At 29.6% G+C, this 21,089-nt stretch overlaps 1 protein-coding gene across 1 annotated transcript in view; it reads left to right on the top strand.

Moving 5' to 3' along the window:
• Positions 1-2,807: 2,807 nt before the first annotated feature.
• Positions 2,808-21,089, top strand: part of LOC148308217 (neuropeptide SIFamide receptor-like) — an 89,887-nt gene continuing 71,605 nt past the window's right edge. Inside the window, exons 1-2 of the mRNA XM_088262143.1 lie at positions 2,808-2,881; positions 11,440-11,621. Of these exons, the coding sequence (XP_088118269.1) occupies positions 11,519-11,621 (103 nt within the window). The 5' untranslated portion in view covers positions 2,808-2,881; positions 11,440-11,518. The remainder of the gene's footprint in view (positions 2,882-11,439; positions 11,622-21,089) is intronic.

Below are 21,089 nucleotides of genomic sequence, written 5' to 3'. Positions count from 1 at the left end.
GATTAAGTTTCTGTATCACACACTGAAGTTTAATACACGAGAAAATGAATTTCTTGGAAATAATTTGATATATGGATTCCTTGAAAGATTGTGGACCCAACTAACAATTTGAGGCATCTTCTCTCATAGAATACGTGACACGATGTATGAGTTGAAAGGCGAGTTGTTATCACGCAATAAAAATGCCTATCAATGTTAATGTATTTTTTTAAATGTAAATAATTTATGTTATTTTTTTAGTTGAGTAGTTCGGAGAAACAAGTTGAGTGAAGTTTATTTATAATTTTAATCATTTATTTTTTAAAGTTCTTAAACAAAGTATTATATATATTGGCAAACCTATTTCTGAGAACCATTATCTTTTAACTAATACTGAAAATGATAATTTCAGACGTTCTCTAGTTTTCAAAATAATTGAAAAAGAATCCCACATCCCTATTTGGATGTTTCTACATTTATTTAACTGTAACATCGACTGTTAACCACGAATTGTGTATCGAAAATGTAAAGTGTTTCTGCCGTGTGAACTATAAATACAACATTATGGCTTTATTGAAATATAGTCGTTAACTAAGGGAGTATGGAGAATATAATAATAAAAATATAATAAAACCCTTATCCGCACCCCAATGGTGCATAGGGCACTGCGTCATATAAACGCAGTGTCATCTTGATGGTTTACACATGAAGGAAAGGTGATCAGCCCTCCGCTTCAGGTACCAGTCCAGGGTAATATTGAATAAATATGACAGTGAAAAAATCACTTATATTTATTTTACCCCCCTTGGGAATCGAACCCGGGACCTCCAGAACGGTAGCCGAGCGTGCTGACCATTACACTACGGAGGCGGATGGAGAATATACCATAGTGTAAAAAGTGTCCATTTTAATCAACGAATTACAGATTGTAGACCATTTTAAAACTTTTTCATTTTCCTTCTGGAAACTTTTTGACATGCTAGGAAACAGTTGATCTCAAACCATCTAATGACAGTGTTATCAGCCTTTTAATGTTAAGATATCAGTAAAATCTTGATCTTATAGGTGTTACCATAAAAATATAAATACATACATATATACATAAGGTATATCATAAAAAAGTTTAAACCTGTAATTCAGTATATTTCATTTATTTCAGTAGGTACATATTTTTTATATTTGTATACCATTTATATATTTAAAAATTATGCACGTTCACTTTTGTGCATTACATTGAATTAATTTAAATTTGTGAATTTGTGAAATATACGCACTTTGGAACTTACTTTGACATGTTACTTGGAACTACGTAATTGCTTTATGAAGGGTAAATGTGATTATTTTGGCGTCCTTAATTTGTTCATTCGAGAGTCGCATATCGCGAAGGGACCCCACTTAACTTTATTGGTGTTAAATGTGCGATTTAAGTTCTTTTGTCTATGATGTTGTGGCCTTGTTTAATGCATGACGTTTTTCAGATCTGGAAAATATCACTTGAATATTTTTTATTTGAGTGTTTACATAAACATACATTATTACATTTACGTTTATTTTAACGCCATATTGATTGAAATTATTTTTAAACAAATTATTTGTATTTTTTTTAATAAAATGAATAATCGATTAATTTGTCATTATAAATGTCAACAAGTTGCGAATTTAACGTTTAAAAAAGGGCATTTGAAAACTTCGTGCCAATAAACTGGCATTTAGATAAGTACCTTTTATTGAGAAATGTAAAAAAGCATTGTTATTTATTAAACTTTTAAGGTGATTATATTCAGTAGTATTTTTTTAAGGATTTTATCGTATTGTGTGTCGATACTTATGTCCAACGTTTCAGCCTATAGCAGTTATCCTTAAAGCAATCTGTGAAATAATTTATTAAAAAAATTATAGTTTTTATAAATAGATCGCTCTTAATGTAGTCCCTTAGTATGATTTAGTAATATTTTAGACATATTGGTTTCATTAAATTGATTTCAATAATTTTATAATTACAAACATCGAAATAGTTTTATTCACTTTATAAAATAATACTACTTTGTTTTTAACCACTTTTTATTGGTACTTTTCACCAACCGGTTTCGACAGGAACTTTGTCATCATCAGGGTTAAACATGTACTCGTAAAAGTAAACGTTTAACACTGATGATGACAAGGTTCTTGTTGAAACCGGTTGAAGAAAAGTATCAATAAAGAGTGGTTGAAAACAAAGAAGACTTATTTTATAAAGTTTATTAAATGTACCACAAAGTATATGTGAAAACGTTTAGAAATTAGTGTGATTTAAATAAATATTTTTGTGGTTTTTAATAACCTATACATGTAACATTTGTTTTTTCTTTTTGTTACAGATGCTAATCTTCCCCTAAGCCGGAATTAAGAGTATCCGAACAAAACCAAACGAAAAGAGCTTACAGACCACAATAAACTATAATCAAAACACAAAATAAATCAATGGAGTGTTTGTTTTCCTGCAAAAAAGAAACAAGAAGAAAGATTTTTCCATTCAATACCAAACCCACACAAAAATAATAAATATTTTTCTACTACATTCTCCCAGAGTTAGAAAAAAATGTAACAGGATTGTATGAAGTGCGAGTAGGTGCTTTATTGCGCTGCAATCGATTACTTTGTGATTATGTCGAATCCGATTCACCCGTGATTTGTCATTAGGTGAAATAATCATCCGGTTTCTCTGCAGAAGCTATTATGCATATCCGATTCAGTTTAAAGCGTTCCCACTGTGACGAGAATAACAGTTCATTAAGATGCTGAACGACTCGGAAGCAACGGATTGGTCTGGAGTGATTTATGTATCGGAAAATATTACATTTGGATCGGAAGGCGACCCAGGATTCGTTCTTAAACATGGACTCTTGACGACAGCGATCCTAAGGTGAGCTTAAAATATTTAATTTTACAAATCGTCCGAATATTGTAAAACCTTTTTTACCTTTTAAATGAGAACCTTCTTCTTTAAGCAACCTTGTATTTAAAATTTTGAGTGCGTCCAAATGCTGGTTTCAATATAAGTTTTCTCAACTTAGGAGTTATTTGTACATTTGTTTGACACCTCAACATAAATGAAGACGAATATGGAAGTCTGGGTATTTACAGAGTTAACCACCTGTCATTGGCTTGTAATAAGTGATCACTTTATACACGTCTAACATACACCATTTTACCCATTATTGACAACCACACTACTCAAATTTTTCAAACTTCTACATATATAACTAACCATCACGTCGGTTACCCCCAGTGGAAGGTAGAAAGAACAGAATGCTAAACCAATCTGTCTTTGTAAACAATCCTCACCTTTTCCACATGGACGCATTTTCTCATACATACCCGCTGATGACTCCGACTTCCGACCCGACCACTTTCAAGTATTTGAAATTCTTAATCATGCTAAGTTGTTCTCTACTTCCAATCCAATCATCCTTCATTTGCCATCTCCATGTTCATATTTGTCACATAGTTTTCATAAGTCGATAGACCGAAATTGAAATAATTTTTTATCACTAATCGCTATAGTTAAATACGATATCGCGTGTAGCAATGCTAAAATCAGAGCTTGTAATTAAGTTATTAAAGGCAATCGTTATTTCAAAGAACGCAGACGTTTCTATTCGTATTTCATACTTTGATAAGCTCTAAATATAGTACACAACATGTTTTGGCACTTTGATAATTAAAAGCCTTCCGACTAATCAGTGGAGAGATCTAGTACAATCAGGTACAATTATGTAATGAAATGCCGACCCAAGCTGGTACATTTATTATCCATATACAGTTTCCGTTCAGGAAAAAGTAACTTACAACGAATAAAGCAGCTCTGATCAATTAGACTCTGATTTTCTAAAACGTTACGGATTGCATTAAGTGCTCAGATTTAATCATTTTTAAAGAAGAACAGACATATACGATCATAAATGTCTTTAAGGAAAATGTAATTTACAGCGAATAAAGCCGTTTTGATCGATTAGACTCTATATTTCAAAAACGTAACAAATCTCATTTAAGTACATACTCAGATATAATAATTTCAATTGAATACAGACATGCATGATTATTATAATACTCTATTATTTCTCTAACCAGTCCAGTCTAATTAATTAGTCCAGGATAATTTCAAATTAATTTTAGAGAAATAACATTTATTTTTATCCTCCTGGGAATCGAAGCCTGGACTTCCATTACGGTAGCCAAAAGTACTAACACTATGGAAACGGACAATACCACTCAATGGTCAGTATTAAAAAAAAACACTTTATGTAGTAAAAGCAATACAATTTATTAGGCTATATATACGATACATTACGATGAAATCTAATGAACAAAAAAACAGGAGTTATTTTCAGGAATTGAATGAGGTCCTTTGGAAGTATGTAACTTGCTGGAATTTAAATTTACGCGAGTGTATTAACATATTTTCGTTTTACAACTATCGTTTTACTCTAGTCCTCCAAAGCAGTGATTCTCAACTGTGGGCCGTGCTCGTATCTTTGGGGATCACTTTAAAAAATGGTTGGGATGAAAATATTTTAAATAATAATACACAGTTATAATATAATTCATAGAATACAGGAGAGTTTTGTGATGCAAATATATAACTGAGATGCAAATATATATCCAGTCTGATGATGTCGGTAACGACGAAACCCGGTCGTTGGTCAAATAAAAAAGTGGAAAAGCTAAAAATATTGGTTTTAATCTAATAATAAATTAAAAATGCAATTCCATCACGAAGTGTCAGTGGATAATATAAATCTATATAACTGAGAATTAAAATGATGTTAGCTGATGAAAAATGTTGATTCTAGGAGAATCGAATTGGAAGATCTAGTCGTCTACAGGTTCTTATGTAGATTTTGTGCAGAAGGATCTTCTCAATACATTTTTTTTAAATAATCTTTACCGATATTGACTGTTTATCACACAAAATGCTAAATTCACTCACTAATTTTTCGGAATTTCTGGAAAATACAGTGTATATTTTAAAGTTTCACTAAAGTAACTTAGACACCTTACTTCTTTTGAAGAGAGTTTACTCAAACAAACGAGTTTGTTTTTACAATTTTATAACTTGTTTTAATATACCATTTTGAAATTTTATCTGTGCAAGTAATTGATATATATATATAACACATGTATGGTAATGTATGTAATTCAATGGAAGCTGTCAGTTGAAATTCTCGACAAAATAGTACAAAATTATGATATTTAGACATTTGCTCTTATACGTTTTCATCTTTACCTTATTAAGATCAACTAAGAAATTTAAAAATGAAATTATTGTCATATAAATAACATCAAACAGAGAATCATCGGACAAAAATTAAGATTGAAAAATATGCGTTTGTCAACAACAGAAAAGAGTGTCCCTTAAAAGGACCACAGTAGGAAAATGGTCATTGTTGAGAAACACTGTTCCAAACAAAGAAGCAATCTTATTTTGATTTTAAAAGTGTCCTTCAGAAGTCTACGAGCAGGATATATTGCCTGTTGTGGTTTTATTCCCAGAATGTGATCCGGGGGTCTTCGCAGTTTAGTAATATATCAAAACCCTTTTAAGTTTTTCATGGGCACGCGTCGGGAACAGGCCTCGAAGCGTGATACCCCGCGCGGTCACCGAGACCTAAATACTAATTCCGCCCCTATGGCCCGTGTTCGTAATGCCCAATTTCCAGTGCACGGATGGCCGACATTCCGACAGACGCGTGATAAATGTTTTCTAGGTTGTTTTTAAAAGTTTGACACGCGCAAGGCGCAACAACTGTCATAAGTTAACTTATTGCGAACAAATTCGATGCAGTTTTATAATCTGTAATAAATGATTGGTGATTTTGTGGAATGACATGTTGATTTCACCACTATTATCTATGTTCCCATTAAAGCCTCTAATTATTCCCTCGCTTAACCTACCCTCCCTCTAGTTATAACCCCACCCACCTCTATAATTGTGATTTTTTTTACTCGTTTGTTTTTATAATCATCTGTTGAATAAAACAACTGTAGTTTTCGAAACTTGTCGTGTAATGAAATGAAACTGAATAAGTGGTATTATACAAGTGTTTAAAATAATCAACATGTCACTCCACAAAGTTAATACCAAATCAATAAATAATACCCTTGTTATTCAATGGAAGCTGTCAGTTGAAATTCTAGACAAATAGTACAAAATTATGATATTTAGACGTTTGCTCTTATACGTTTTCATCTTAACCTTATTGTGATCATCTGTTATGATAAGAAATAATACCCTTATTTATTGATTTGCCATTACTTTGTGGAATGAAATGTTGTTTTTTTTTAATTAAACATTTGTAAAATATCACTACAATTAAGTTTTATTTTATTACACACGACTAGTTTCGAAAACTAACTAAACGTGTGTAATGAAATAAAACTCATTAAGTGGTATTATACTAGTGTTTTTTTTTAAATAACTCTTGTACACAAGCAAGGGAAAAAAAGAGAGATTCATTTTTTAAACACACATCAACAATGTGTCAATTAGAGATTTTTTTTTTATTTTTAAGATTTTTTTTATGTGAAATAATTTTAGTCCCAGTGGGTCAATTACTCAAGTTCTGAGGCGTTAGATAAAAAAATGTCAACAGAATTATTACAACGTAGTAACCTTGGTTTGATTAATACGCCTTTTCTTCTCGCCTTTATTCTCTCTTCCTTGACTTAGACTTCAAGTAAATTAATTTAATCTGCCCGACTTATTTCGTGATACCAAAAGCATTGTTCACTTATTTTTTTGTCAGAGCTTTCAACATTATAGTGAAACGCGATGGTAGACTTGCGTTTTTTTTTATTATTTAATCTAAATGCTTTTAAATTAATGTGTCACTTATTTTATATTTATATTATATATGTATTCTTTATTTCATTAATTAATTTGGCAATCACTTTATAGTAATATCTATCCTTTTTTCAACTTACGCTTCACCTGGTTAATACTAATATTTCTAAATAGATTTTAATATTTTATACTAAAAGTATTAAACTTAAACATAATGAAACGATAGCAATAAATATAAAACGCATAATCAACGAAATTATTGTATATATTATTTCATTTATATGAATATATATTATATAATATATATATATATATATATATATATATATATATATATATATATATATATATATATATATATATATATATATATATATATATATATATATATATATATATATATATATATATATATATATATATATATATATATATATATGTATATATATATATATATATATATATATATATATATATATATTTATATATATATATATATATATATATATATATATATTTATATATATATATATATATATATATATATATATATATATATATATATATATATATATATATATATATATATATATATATATATATATATATATATATATATATACGGTATAAATACGGTCGGTAATGTCATTGTTCATTATAAACCACCCTTCTCATTGTTTTGAGTAGGTATTTATATATATATATATATATATATATATTATATATATATATATATATATATATATATATATATATATATATATATATATATATATATATATATATATATATATATATATATATATATATATATATATATATATATATATATATATATATATATATATATATATATATACGGTATAAATACGGTCGGTAATGTCATTGTTCATTATAAACCACCCTTCTCATTGTTTTGAGTAGGTATTTATTTTCTTTATGCGACAATACTATAAATCCTGCTATATGTATTTTTATCGGATAAGAGAATTAAATACAATTGCGAACGTAATCCTGGATTATTAAATGTTTTTGATAAAATAACGTGTCATATTTTTTTGGGACTTTGGTTTGTTTAATTTAAATATTATACCTCATTTTGAAAACAAAATTATTGTATTTTTATGGCCTTAAAATTAAAATAATCCCACTTTTTAAATAGGATAAAATAAACGATTGTCTTGATATCACGAAATATACCACCAAAATTCTTCTTCTAAACTTTACCAATCCAAACCTAATGATGTATAAGGCACTGTATTGCATCAATGCTGTGTTGTCTTGATCGTTTATTACGAGAAAGAAAGGCGTTAAATTTTTTTTTAAATATCTTATAAATTTTATTAGTAAATGTCATTCTGAAGTCATTTTAAAATATAGTAAAGCACGTCATTTGAATGTTTGAAAACATGTTTTCTACACTGAGAACGGCATCAAGATGAACCCTATGCTGAACAGCTTTAAATGATTTGGTTTACACATTTTTCTCAAACAATTTGAGTCCACGTGGCCAAGTTTATCTGAAGAACATCTGTTGTTACTGGAGGAAAATTTAATATATTTTTTTATGCAAAGTCCAGTTTTTATTCATACGATTTACCAACGGGGTTCTCTTTTTTGTATGATGTTTCGAATGGTAAAATGTGACGTATTTTAAATTATATTTTAAAATTTATTCGTTTATCACTTTGCTGTAATGTTTATCCTTTTTTAATATAAAATATAATACTATTTTTTTTTTAATAATGCGAAATGCATCAAATCACGTATTTTTATTCATTTCAGATTATGAGAAATAGTGATTTTTACTAAGTAAAAATTGAATTGAAAATGAATAGATATTATCTCAAAAGGACTAAATGACTGAAAAATATTTTAACTTGAAATTTTATTTACCATTTGGAGATTTCATTAATTTACCACATAGGTCAGGTCAGGTCAGGAGTTGGAATAATAGTCGGATATTATATATATATATGAGGAGATGTATGAATGTAGAAGTGACGAAGTTTGTTTGCAAATACAGTTTGGTTTGGCGTTCTATTCTCTCTTTCTACCCCTGAGGGGAAGCTGCGTGATGGTTAGTTAGTAAGTTAGTTTGGGTGGTAATTTTATAAGCATTAGCGAAGTTTGGTTTTCATTAATGGGTAATTTATGAAATCCCATAAATTATCTGAAACTTACTGTCGTATATTGATAACAACGCCATGTATGATATTACGATGGCGTAGTGTAGGTGCTAGTACATACATATACAGGGAGAACTCACCCTTCTACCCCCTACAACAACATTCACACACATACGCAGAGCGGTACATATTCATATCACTATCTGAAATTAGAAATACATAATACATATGTATGTACCTACATACTAATATCATGATGTATTGTAATAATCGCTTAGTGATGAAACATACGCGGTGCATCTAAATATTGAATTTGCGGAAGTATATTTCTAATATTGTAATTGTAAATCTTAAAACAATAATGAAATATGGCTGGGTCAAGTGATCACTTTGCACCCTTGCGTTACTTTCACAATCCTACCTATCATAAACATAATTTATGTTTTTTTTTAATGTCAATTTGTAATTTATGTTTTTTAAATGTTCAAATACTATCTACCCTCTGATTGCAAACGGCTATATATGGTATCAAACGTTTTTGATCAATATCACTAGTCCGTCTTTGGTCGGTTGGAAGATATTGCTTTTTAGCAATAAGCCCGCTAATGTACTTTTTATTTTCTGTACATGAAGTTTAAATAAATAAACATTAACACAAATTTTGCACTGATATTTATTATTTTTTGACATCTCAGTATAGATGAAGAAGAATATGAAATTCTGGGCATTCACGGGGCTTACAACCATCATACGAGGCTGGTTGTTTTTAGTGACCACTTTACACACGTGTAACATTCACTAATTCTACCCATGATTGACAACCACACTACTCAAATTCTTGGAATTTCTTAATATATTATTTGCTTGAATTCAGTAGAATATCACGGGAGACAAAATTGATGGACATTATAAATAATGTAAATAATAAAACACAATTTATTCAGCATATTTCACTTTGTTTTATTTGACCAGTGACCGAGTACTACTGACATCATCAGGCAGATGATGTGGGTATCAATGAAACCCGGTCACTAGTTAAATAAAATGAAAATGGAATCGCTACAAATCTAGTAGTTTTATTATACATTAGTTAACATCCATATGACATTAAGTCTGTTAATATTAATGAAATCATGCATGCTGTGGTTGATTAACAAATTCCTTTTTATTTTACCTACTTTCACTAATCTCATCGTTAAACTTCTATATTTTTTAACCTTTCGGACAGTTATTAACGTATTGAAAAATAAATACCCAGTCAACATGTTTCAAACGTCAAAAATATAATAAAAGATGATAACTGATAGCACCAAGGTGTACAGGAATCTAAAATTTGTTTATTTTCTTGACCCAGAGGAATGTTTCGTATACCTTGTACAATTCCGTCATAAAATGGCTCGTTTTAAGCAGTTTGCAACGAGGATGGTAATAAATCGCCTTGAAAGGACCCCAAATGACAGGCGCTCCAAATTATTCCCTGTGTTTTAGTGCCTTCGAACGATAAAAGCACAAACGACTCCTGGCAGAATCTACTAAAGTTTTTTTTTTTAAAAACAATTACCCTTATCTCCATTTTTATTTTTTCTTTTAACTTACCTGCACCTAGGGGTATATAAAACACTGCATCATGTTTTGTTATGGATCTTGATCATGAATTACTTGCATGTGGGATTACAGAATTCGTCATCGCTTAGATATACGAAATATTACGAAAAAATTCACTTGAGAAATATCCATATCTTTTACACTTAGCTTACTCGTATTAAGAGCGACGTTTGCTTTAATACATATGCAATTATGGTGTTGGAAATGAGATTTTCGATCGATACATCGAAATCTGTTTATCGAAAACCTAAAATAACGAATGTACTTTCTTTTTTTTTTCTTTTTTTTGACATCTCATCAAAGATGAAGAGTATGGAAGTCAGGGCATTTACAATTGTAATTGGAAATAATCCAGATTTTGTGAACAAGTATTTGGACACACTCAAAATGTTGAAAATATACTTTCCATTTAATTTTTACTTGATAAATATATTTTTCATAGTTTTAATAATAAACATCTCAAACTCCTAGTTTATTTAATTTTGTAGATCAGATTTTTACAATAATTGATTTGGCACTCACTTTTTGGTAATATCTTCGCTTTTTTTATTCAAATTTCACTTACTATGTACTACATTTAAAAAATGTATTATTCATATATTTTATAAATATTTATTTAAAAATATGTAAAAAAAATATATCATGCTTCGACGTCCCTAAGATATAACTTATATAATTAAATGAAGACTTAGCTTCACATACGGTATTTGAAAATGATGTGAAATGCATCGAAACACGTGTCACAATAGATTTTAAGAAAAAGTGGTATTTACCAAGTGATATAATAATAAATAATAATAATAATAAAATTTAAATAAAAAGTGAAATAAAAAGGTAAGGTTTAGCTACGTTACATTAGGTTGTATTATGCTCTAATATAAACCTTTTTTTCTTACGTTACAGTTTGGCGTACAGTGCTGTGTTCGGGCTCGGACTCGTGGGTAACGGGTTCGTGGTGGCGGTCGTGGTGAGGTCTCCCCGGATGCGATCCCCCACCAACCTGTTCATAGTAAACCTGGCCTGCGCTGATCTCCTGGTCAACGTTCTCTGCTTGCCCTTCACCTTCATAGCGAACCTCATACCAGGTAGGATCACTTGATGCTATAAACACTAAGCTTTACTTCAATAAGCTAGCTATAAAAGTCGACTGACTTAACCATAACCCTGGGTAAGTTGACGTGTCGGCCAAATGACAAATTTACCCTACATTTTTGGAAAAGCCTATGACAAGCGCCGTGGTGTAGTTGGGTAGACGCTTGACTGTGAAACTAGCGTCACGGGTTCGATTCCCGCCTATTACAAAATGAAATCAAGAAAGATTTATTTACAATTGGTTTGGGTGGTTGTGATGTATTTTTTACTTTTAACTTCCCTATCCTTACTATCCTACATGCAGACAAGCCTCTTAAAGTAGAGGTTTTGCGGGTTATTAATTTAAAAAAAACTATTTGTTTATTTATACTAGTAACAATAATTGCATGTAAAGGATCACATATTTTTTTACATTGAATCGAATTGTGGTAAAGTGACAAACAAATTGTGGAAAAATGGTAGATTTCTCACGCACTAAAAGTTATCACACGCAAAGAATTCAATGACGATATGAATTTTAATTCATTTTAATTAACATTCACTATGTCAGAAAAAATATCATGGTTTTCAACACCTGCCTTCGTGTAAAAAACATAAAATTTTGTCTAGCCTTCCACTGTTTGACGATATCGGTAACGAAGAGACCCGGGCACTGGTCAAATAAAATATATGTAATCAAAATGTAACTTTGTTTTAAAATCACTATAAATATTTTATTATAACTAAGTTATAATGTCAACCGGTTTCGAAGCTAACCATTTCTTTTACAAGACTGATTAATACTTAATTACTTAAGTACTAATCATAAAATCAAAAGAAAGCCACTTGAGTTCTTCCCAAGCTCCTCTTGCCTAACCGTCAAAATATTTTTAATTGTTTTAAGTAGATAGTGTTTTAATATTAATCAGTCTTGATAAAGAAGTGGTTAGCTTCGAAACTGATTGACATTATAATTAAGTTATAATAAAATATTTTTACATCTCACCAATAGATGTCTCTAGTGAAGTTCTAGTGATTCAAGAACAAGGTTTCTAAATTGGTTCATATATATAGAACTTCCAAGAATTTGATTCAATGAGTAGTGTGGTTGTCAATAATGGGTAGAATTGGTGAATGTTACACGTGTGTAAAGTGATCACTTAAACCAGCCATGACGGTCGTCAGCCCCGTAAATGCCCAGACTTCCATATTCTTCTTCATCTTTGATGAGATGTCAAAAAATAATATGAAAATAACTCCTGTAATTGAAGATAATCCAGATTTTGTGAACAAGTATTTGGACACACTCAAAATGTTGTAAATTATAAAAAAAAGTTAAATTTTAATTATAAAATGGAAAATCACAAAGTTAATGCTTCAAATATAGATTATATTTAAAATATATGGGTAAAAAAACTACATACAAAGTTTCTGTTTTATTTGATTAAACTTACTTCAGCCTTGCATTAAATAAAAGAAAAAATAAAATAAATTATCTCCTTATTTCATCATTTGGATTAGATGATTTAATATTTAAAAAAATACGAGTATATTGTGATCTATTTACATATTTTAATGATTGTTTCTTAACATATGCACATGTGTATCGTATGTAAATACAGAAGGCCAAGAATTTTTTCGGTGTAAAAATATTTGGCGCATAAACGTTGTTTTTGTAAGAATAAATCATTCCCTGGGCAATAAATACAAAAGTCACTCCGGCAATATTGAATTCTACAGACGAGTAACAATCATAAAAAGTACAAGAAATCCTTGACGAAAACCCTTGATAAAAAATACAATATGGGCTTTCCCGTGATTTATTTCAAAATTATGACTTCTTGATGTTTGGCTAGTGTTGAAGTTTTCATAAATAAACTATCTTACTGTGGAGTCCTTGAGAACGAAACGTGTTGGCGAAATCTTCAGACGTTTTTTGTTTGATAAAAACTCTTCATAGAATAAAAAAAGATGGATATATCCTCTGGAAAATGAAGCAGCTGTTAGTATGAAAAACTTGTCTGGTCTGGATGTAATGAGTGGCGACTCACTTATATTCATTTCAATCGCCGTATATAGTAATTTTATTAAGGAAAGCGTTTAAGGTTTTTGAGCTGATCAAAAAAGATTTGTTTAAACAATATCGTTTTAAATGCGATCAAAAGGAGATGCATGAATGGATGAAGAGCAGAGAAAGACTTGTCATGACCAAGTATTTTAACTACTTGAATGTGGTCAGGCCAGGAGTTTGAATAATCGGAGGTATGTATGAGGAGATGCATAAATGTGAGAGACGAAGATTGTTTGCAAATAGGGATTGATGTGGCATTCTATTCTCTCTGCCTACCTAAAAGGTAGTAAATTTAGTCCATTTTAAATTAAGTTTAAACAAAATATTGTACAACCATATCATTTCTATCATATTCATCAAATTCATTTTTAGGCTGGGAGTCCATAGTAATGTTATCATTTTGGATAATGAATTTAATTAGCATCTAGATAATGTTGCTTCATCAATTACTTCGACTTCCTGACTTGACGATCCACAAGCGTTCAAAGTGACTAAGTCATAGAAAAACAAACTTACAACCATCTCGCCGCTTACTCAGGGGTAGGCAGATATAATAGAACGTCACACTGCTCTATGTTTGAAACTATCTTCGATTTTTCCACTTAAATGCATCTCCACATACGTACCTGCCGATTATTGCAACTCTTGGCTTGTTTTCCTATGTCCTTCTCCTGTTTCAACTACATTCATCTCATAAATTTGTTTTACCCTTATTTCCTCCCTCATTCGTTCCACGTGTCCAAACCATCTCAATACAACTATCTTTATTTTGTTAATAATATTTGTTTTGGCCTAGCATTATTTCCTTATTTCACCATCAAACATACTTCGTTGTACCGCATATTCGTCTGATTGATCACATTTCTACTGGTTCCAAAGTTATATATACACACACACACACACTATATAAACATATATATATATATATATATATATATATATATATATATATATATATATATATATATATATATATATATATATATATATATATATATATATATATACATATGTATATATATATATATATATATATATATATATATATATATATATATATATATATATATATATATATATATATATATATATATATATATTTATATATTTATATATATATATATATATATATATATATATACATATATATATATATATATATATATATATATATATATATAAATATATACATATATATACTTATATATATATATATATATATATATATATATATATATATATATATATATATATATATATATATACATAATTTGTACTTGAAAGGGAGAAAAAATTCACCTTGCTAGCAAATAACTACACGATATCGGGAGAATGTGCTTTGTCTTCTGAGCGAAATCGATAATATTACACATCAACAACTATACTTTCACATATTTTTGAAAGCCTCCCCTCTTTACATCCCTTAAAATATTATATCCCACGTGGACCATGATATATCCAGAGATTTATTGTTTATTTATTAACATTGATGTCATGATCATTTATCAATTGAAGGGTTCATACAGAAATACGGGAGAAAATCTGACATAGGGATCGGAGATATGTTCTTTTCAAATCAATGGAATAAACAAGTAAATTCTTATATATTTTACTATATAATTATCTACGTTACTTTTTTTTAAGTCTCAACAAAAATAAAGGAGAATATGGAAGTCTGTGCATTTACAAGGCTTACGACCGTCATAGGCTTGGTTAAGTGATCACTTTACAGACGTGTAATATTCACCAATTCTACCAATGATTGACAACCACACTACTATTGTTTTTTAAACTTCCAGATATATTAATCAAACTCCTTACACAGTATGAACGAGTTAACAACTATGGTGGGATGAGGAAAGCTTTTATCAAACTGAGACTCTTTCCATGTCCTCCGATTACGTAGAATTTCGACACAAAAAGATTTAAGGTTCTGATTGATCCCTTCATGCCAAATCTTTTTTGGCCATCATCTTCTTGTTCTCCCGTTCACATTTGACAAATATAAACATGTACTTTCATAGTCATTCTCTCTTTATCCATTCGCTCCGCATGCCCATACCACTTTAAAAAAAATTGATTTTTTAAATTATCCCTAGTTCACCTTTACATTCCTTTCTAATATCTTTATATTTAATTTTGTCATTCAAATATTTTTCACATATTTGTCTTCATTAACATAAGATAATTATTTATTAAAACACTCTCCTTACCATCCATTGTTTACTTTGTGTAATATCACTTTTTTAAACACGTATATGTGACTACCGGTTTCGGAAAATCGTTCCATCATCAGGTCATTGAAATTAAAATTAAAATATTAAAACCTAAATTAAATTATTTCACAATATAAAAATAAAATTTTTGAAAGAGAAAAAGACGACAAATGAATCACAATGGGAATATTTTGAAAAATGGACTCAAAGTTAAATTTAGTTGGTTATTTATTATGGGTAAGTCTTTATTGATTGTTTTACTTATTTCTAATTTAAGTAAGGAGAGTGTTTTATTACCATACCACAATGTTATCATTGCTCTAAATATACAAAAAAAATATTACCAAATATTCCACAAACTTCAACAAATATCATAATTTTTTTCAATTAAAGTTTTACTTAGTAAATACCACTATTTCTTAAAATCAACTTTGACACGTGTTTCGATGCATTCCCTATCATTTTCAAACACCGTGTTTATGTTTGAAAATGATGCGGAATGCATCGAAACACGTGTCACAGTAGATTTTAAGAAATAATGGTATTTACTAAGTAAAACTATCATATTATTTTTTAACATCTCATCGAAGATGAAGAAAAATATGGAAGTCTGGGCATTTACGGGGCTGACGACCGTCATAGGCTGGTTCAAGTGATCACTTTACACACGTGTAACATTCACCAATTCTACCCATTATTGAGAACCACACTACTCAAATTCTTGGAAGTAATTCAGCCCCGTAAATGCCCAGACTTCCATATTCTTCTTCATCTTTGATGAGATGTAAAAAAAATAATATGAAAGTGACTCCTGTAATTGGAGATAATCCAGATTTTGTGTACACACTCAAAATGTTGTCAGTAAAACTTTAATTAAAGATGGATAGATTTTACCAAAAAGTGACTGCCGAATCGATTAATGAGAGTATTATAAACTCTAGAATTTATGTATATATCTAGTATGTCCAGTTAATAATACATTTTCAAGTTTGTTGGAGAGGAATGATATTTGAAAATGAACTCGTAAAAGTTGTAGGATATAAAGAAAGGATTTATAAATAACCTTTTAGTTTTGGTCAGAGATTATGATAAACTAAAACTTTAGATTGAATTTGAGTATAATTGACCACAGACATAACCAGAGTTGAGGAAATTATTTTGAACTCGTAAATTGAATGGTCGAATAAATTTATTAAATTAAACGAGAGTGACAGATTCACTGTAGACAAAGTTCGTCAAAGTTTTGTGAGAAATACAATAGCTGAAGTAATTTCGATATTTTAATATTCTTATGTAATGCAAAAGGCAATTAAATATTAAAATCCTTTTATGTCACTTTGTGGTAAAATCTTTTCATTTTTAATTTATGTTTTAATTAGTAAATACCACTATAAATAGTGGTAATAGTGGTATTAGTGGTAACAGTGGTATTTACTAAGTAAAACATTAATTAAAGATGTTTACGCATTTAGCTATCATTCTAGAGGTCTCGAGTTCAATTCCTAGAAAAATCGAATTATTTTCTTTTTTTCATATTAACCTAGACTGGTATCGAAAGCGCAGGACTGATCACCTTACTTTCAAATGAAATAATGTATTTTCGGAAGTGATTTTTTGTTTGGTATTTAAACTATTAATGGTATCCCAATTGAAAATATATATATTTTTTAAAATTAATATATTGTATAATGATGATTAAAATATAAAAGTAATAAAAAACAAGCCCATTTTATTTAATTTTTTATTTCGTATGTTTACATGATTGATGCTGCATTCACTTTGTGGTATTATCTATCCATTTTGATATACATTTTATTCGTAAATATCACTATTTCTTAAAATCTATAGCTTTTATTCCCATTGACAAAATATTTTTAAAAATACACAAAAATGAGACACACCTCTTACTCCCCTACCCTCATTTTCATTCACCAACGTTCAAATACACAACTCTAGAATAAAAATTTAGCTTCTCATACGGCGTTTAAAAACTATGAAGAGTACGTCGAACCATGTGTTACAATAAATTTTATGAAAAAGTGGTTTTTACCAATTTAAATTTAAATTTACTAAAAAATATATACATTTAATACGTGATATTAAAAAGAGGAAAAATGCTAGAAATTTTCACAGAAATTTTTCACAACATCTTCATTCTTTTCATTTTGTCCAATACTTACAGAGGTGTACATCAACAATTACGACATCTCTTCAAATTCTCCATATAATATCTTCACAAACAATCCAAAATATACAAACAAAAGGGATAAAATGACACACTTTCCCGATTTAAAAATATAAACAAAAATAAACAATAGTAGTTGAGATGAAAAGAAGCTTTTTATTGAGCAGAAACTCTTTTTTTAGTGTGTGAGGTCCGAATCCTGGATATATATTAAATAAAAGAGTTTTTACTTATTTTTATCTCACCAAAAGTTGTCTCTAGTGAAGTTCTAGTAATTCAAGAACAATGTTTAAAAAATGGTTCATATTAGTAGTTGTATTCCATTATATTAAATGTTATAATAATATCCTTCAAAAATAATAATTGAGAGCATATACTATTTGGAGAGCTGTGGTTCAAATTAGTCGAAATCTCGGAAAACCGCCGATATGAAAAGCATTTCTAATAATATACTAATAAACTAAGTTTAGCATTCCATGCAGAAGATAATACAAAAGTATTCGATGTTCTTATTTTAAAGAGCTATAGCGGCTGATCTGTATCTGCCGCTTTAGCTTGCCTTGAGGCAATTTAACAAATAACGCCAACGAACTTAAAGCTCAACCCAATACGACCAAAGCCACGTTATCTTAAAAATGTTCACTAAAATTTGCAAATCTAAATAAATAATAAATGAGGTTAGTAAAATTAGTATACGACCATCAATCATTAAATCGTTTAAAATATATAATAAAGGATAATTATAACGAATTCTAAAATTACTCTCTCGAAATTTTAATTTTGTTGTATTTATAATGAATAATTTCACAAGAAATTCAATTCGAATTTAACATAAATAAAACCCTTGAATGTCTTAAGCCAGCGTTAAAAATAAAAATCTTGTTTTGACGTTTTAAAAACGATTGATGAAATTCGTTTGCCAAATTAATAAAACGGGAAAATTATATCTTGCAGAATAAAACCATTTAATCGTTTTGTTCGTAATAAAATATTTTCGAGTAAATGTATAATACATTACAGATTATTCAAAGATGATTTTTTTAAAGCAAAGTGACAACATAACAAATCAAAGATTTTACTCTTCTTGGCATCTATTATATGAGGTATCGGCACGTGGATGCCATTTTTTCGTCTTAAAACCATACCTGAATTGTGGACAAAATTAGCTTTTCCAGCGTAGTGCAATCAGTTTAGGAGAGCCGATTCTTACAGATTGCCGATTAATTTTTAATAAGGTTTATCAAGCTTGCCTCTTTTACAAGGCATCAGGTTCGCGCCGCCCAGGACGACCACTGCTGACAATTTGTCGGCAGTTCTCGTCAGAACTTCGGGACGCGGATCTGACTTGGGAGGATGCAAGGGAGCTGGCAGCCGACAGAAAAGCCTGGAGACAGTTGTGGACTCCATATGCTCCACCCAGGGAGCGGATACGGTTTAAATAAATAAATTATATCTGGCAAAATTTTTGATCAGCCCAACACAGTTCATTGTTTTTGTGTAAAAAATTTCAAAATTTTTTTGGATTTGTGGCAGGGGGTTAAATCCTTCTGAAATATTCATTACCATTTGACCGTCGTTTTTGTTTCTCTGGTAGTATCTTTTACAGTAGAATTAGGTGATACTTCTCGCTATTCATCATCTCAGTCACTGAAAGAAGCAGCTTTGGTCCATAATACGAGGAACACCCCCAAAACCTTTTTCTTAGAGGGTGTTGAAAGTACGAAAAAAAAGTTTTGTTTCAGTTAATCTGTTCGATACTGTTTATACGTACAGACACGTCTATGCGAAGAATAAATAAATATTTATCGAAACCATTCCTCGTTTAATCAAGGATTCATGGTCGATTGATATAAAAATAATCACAAATTGTTGAGCTTCAAAGAAGTTTCTTAATAAAATATTGCGTTTGACCAAAAGCAAGCAGTACTTTACTATCCTTCCAATTGGATTCATTTATAAATCTTTTGTTCATAACGGAGAAGCGTAAACATTCATTTGAAATACCAATTTTCTCCCAAAGCCAATATCTTCGTTTACGGAAAAGATTTTATATTTTGGCATTGCTAAAGTAAATTGGTATCATCTAAAAGGATAACGACAACACAAAAAACGGAATTGTTTCGAATGGTCCCAAAAATATTGAATAAATCATCTTTTTATTCACTGGCAGATACTAAACCCTTGAAAAATCACCATCGATTGGAATATTTTACATCACATTAGATAAATAATTTATGGTTTCTTCCAAATAGATTTCCTAGATTTGAAAAAATCTGACCTTATCCTTAATGGTATTGTATTTTGAAGTTTTCTGACCTCTTTAGAATATTTTTTTATTCCATTCATGGAGCATAATGGAGCGCGTTATTTGGACTCGTATTTTATTACCTACTAATCTTTTGTGGGTAAAACAGTCCTGCCACCAAACTTCTGGGCATCATCTGATTTTTTTTTTTTATTTGAGATGTGAGATGTCTATCGTTTAGCCAATCTATCTTATGTCGAAGGATTTATAAATTTCTGTTTTTTGTTGTCATTGAATTTGTGTATTTAAAATTAATACTTATAAACTATATATTTATAGAATTTTAAAATAAATGTTTGAAATTTCCTTTAATTTTAACCACGTGTTTTCACTCTTCCCAGAGTGGTCATGATCAAACATGGCTTAGCCTCGAGGTACTGTGTATTATTTGAACCACCTCTCAATCTACGTCTGTCTTGCACATACATGTAATGCAGAATCTATTTTCGGTAATCATTTTTACTTGCAATATTTTGAGTTTGACCAAATTTTTGTTCACAAATTGGGGTTCATCCAGTTTTTTTCTACTTAAATTAAGTATTTTTTATTGATACTTGAACATAGATTTTTTTAACCAGTGACCGTGTTGTTATCGACATCATCGAACAGTCTGGTAATGTCGGAAACGATAAAACTCTATCACTAGAATAAAATAAATGTGGTATTTAAACTACATACCTACTTGTTATTTTATTATATAAAATG

Source organism: Brachycentrus maculatus, unplaced genomic scaffold (genome assembly GCF_059751285.1).
Source record: "Brachycentrus maculatus isolate JH-2025_06_01 unplaced genomic scaffold, ASM5975128v1 h1tg000173l, whole genome shotgun sequence".
Taxonomy (NCBI): Eukaryota; Metazoa; Arthropoda; class Insecta; order Trichoptera; family Brachycentridae; genus Brachycentrus; species Brachycentrus maculatus.
This window is presented reverse-complemented; position numbering and strand designations above follow the sequence as displayed.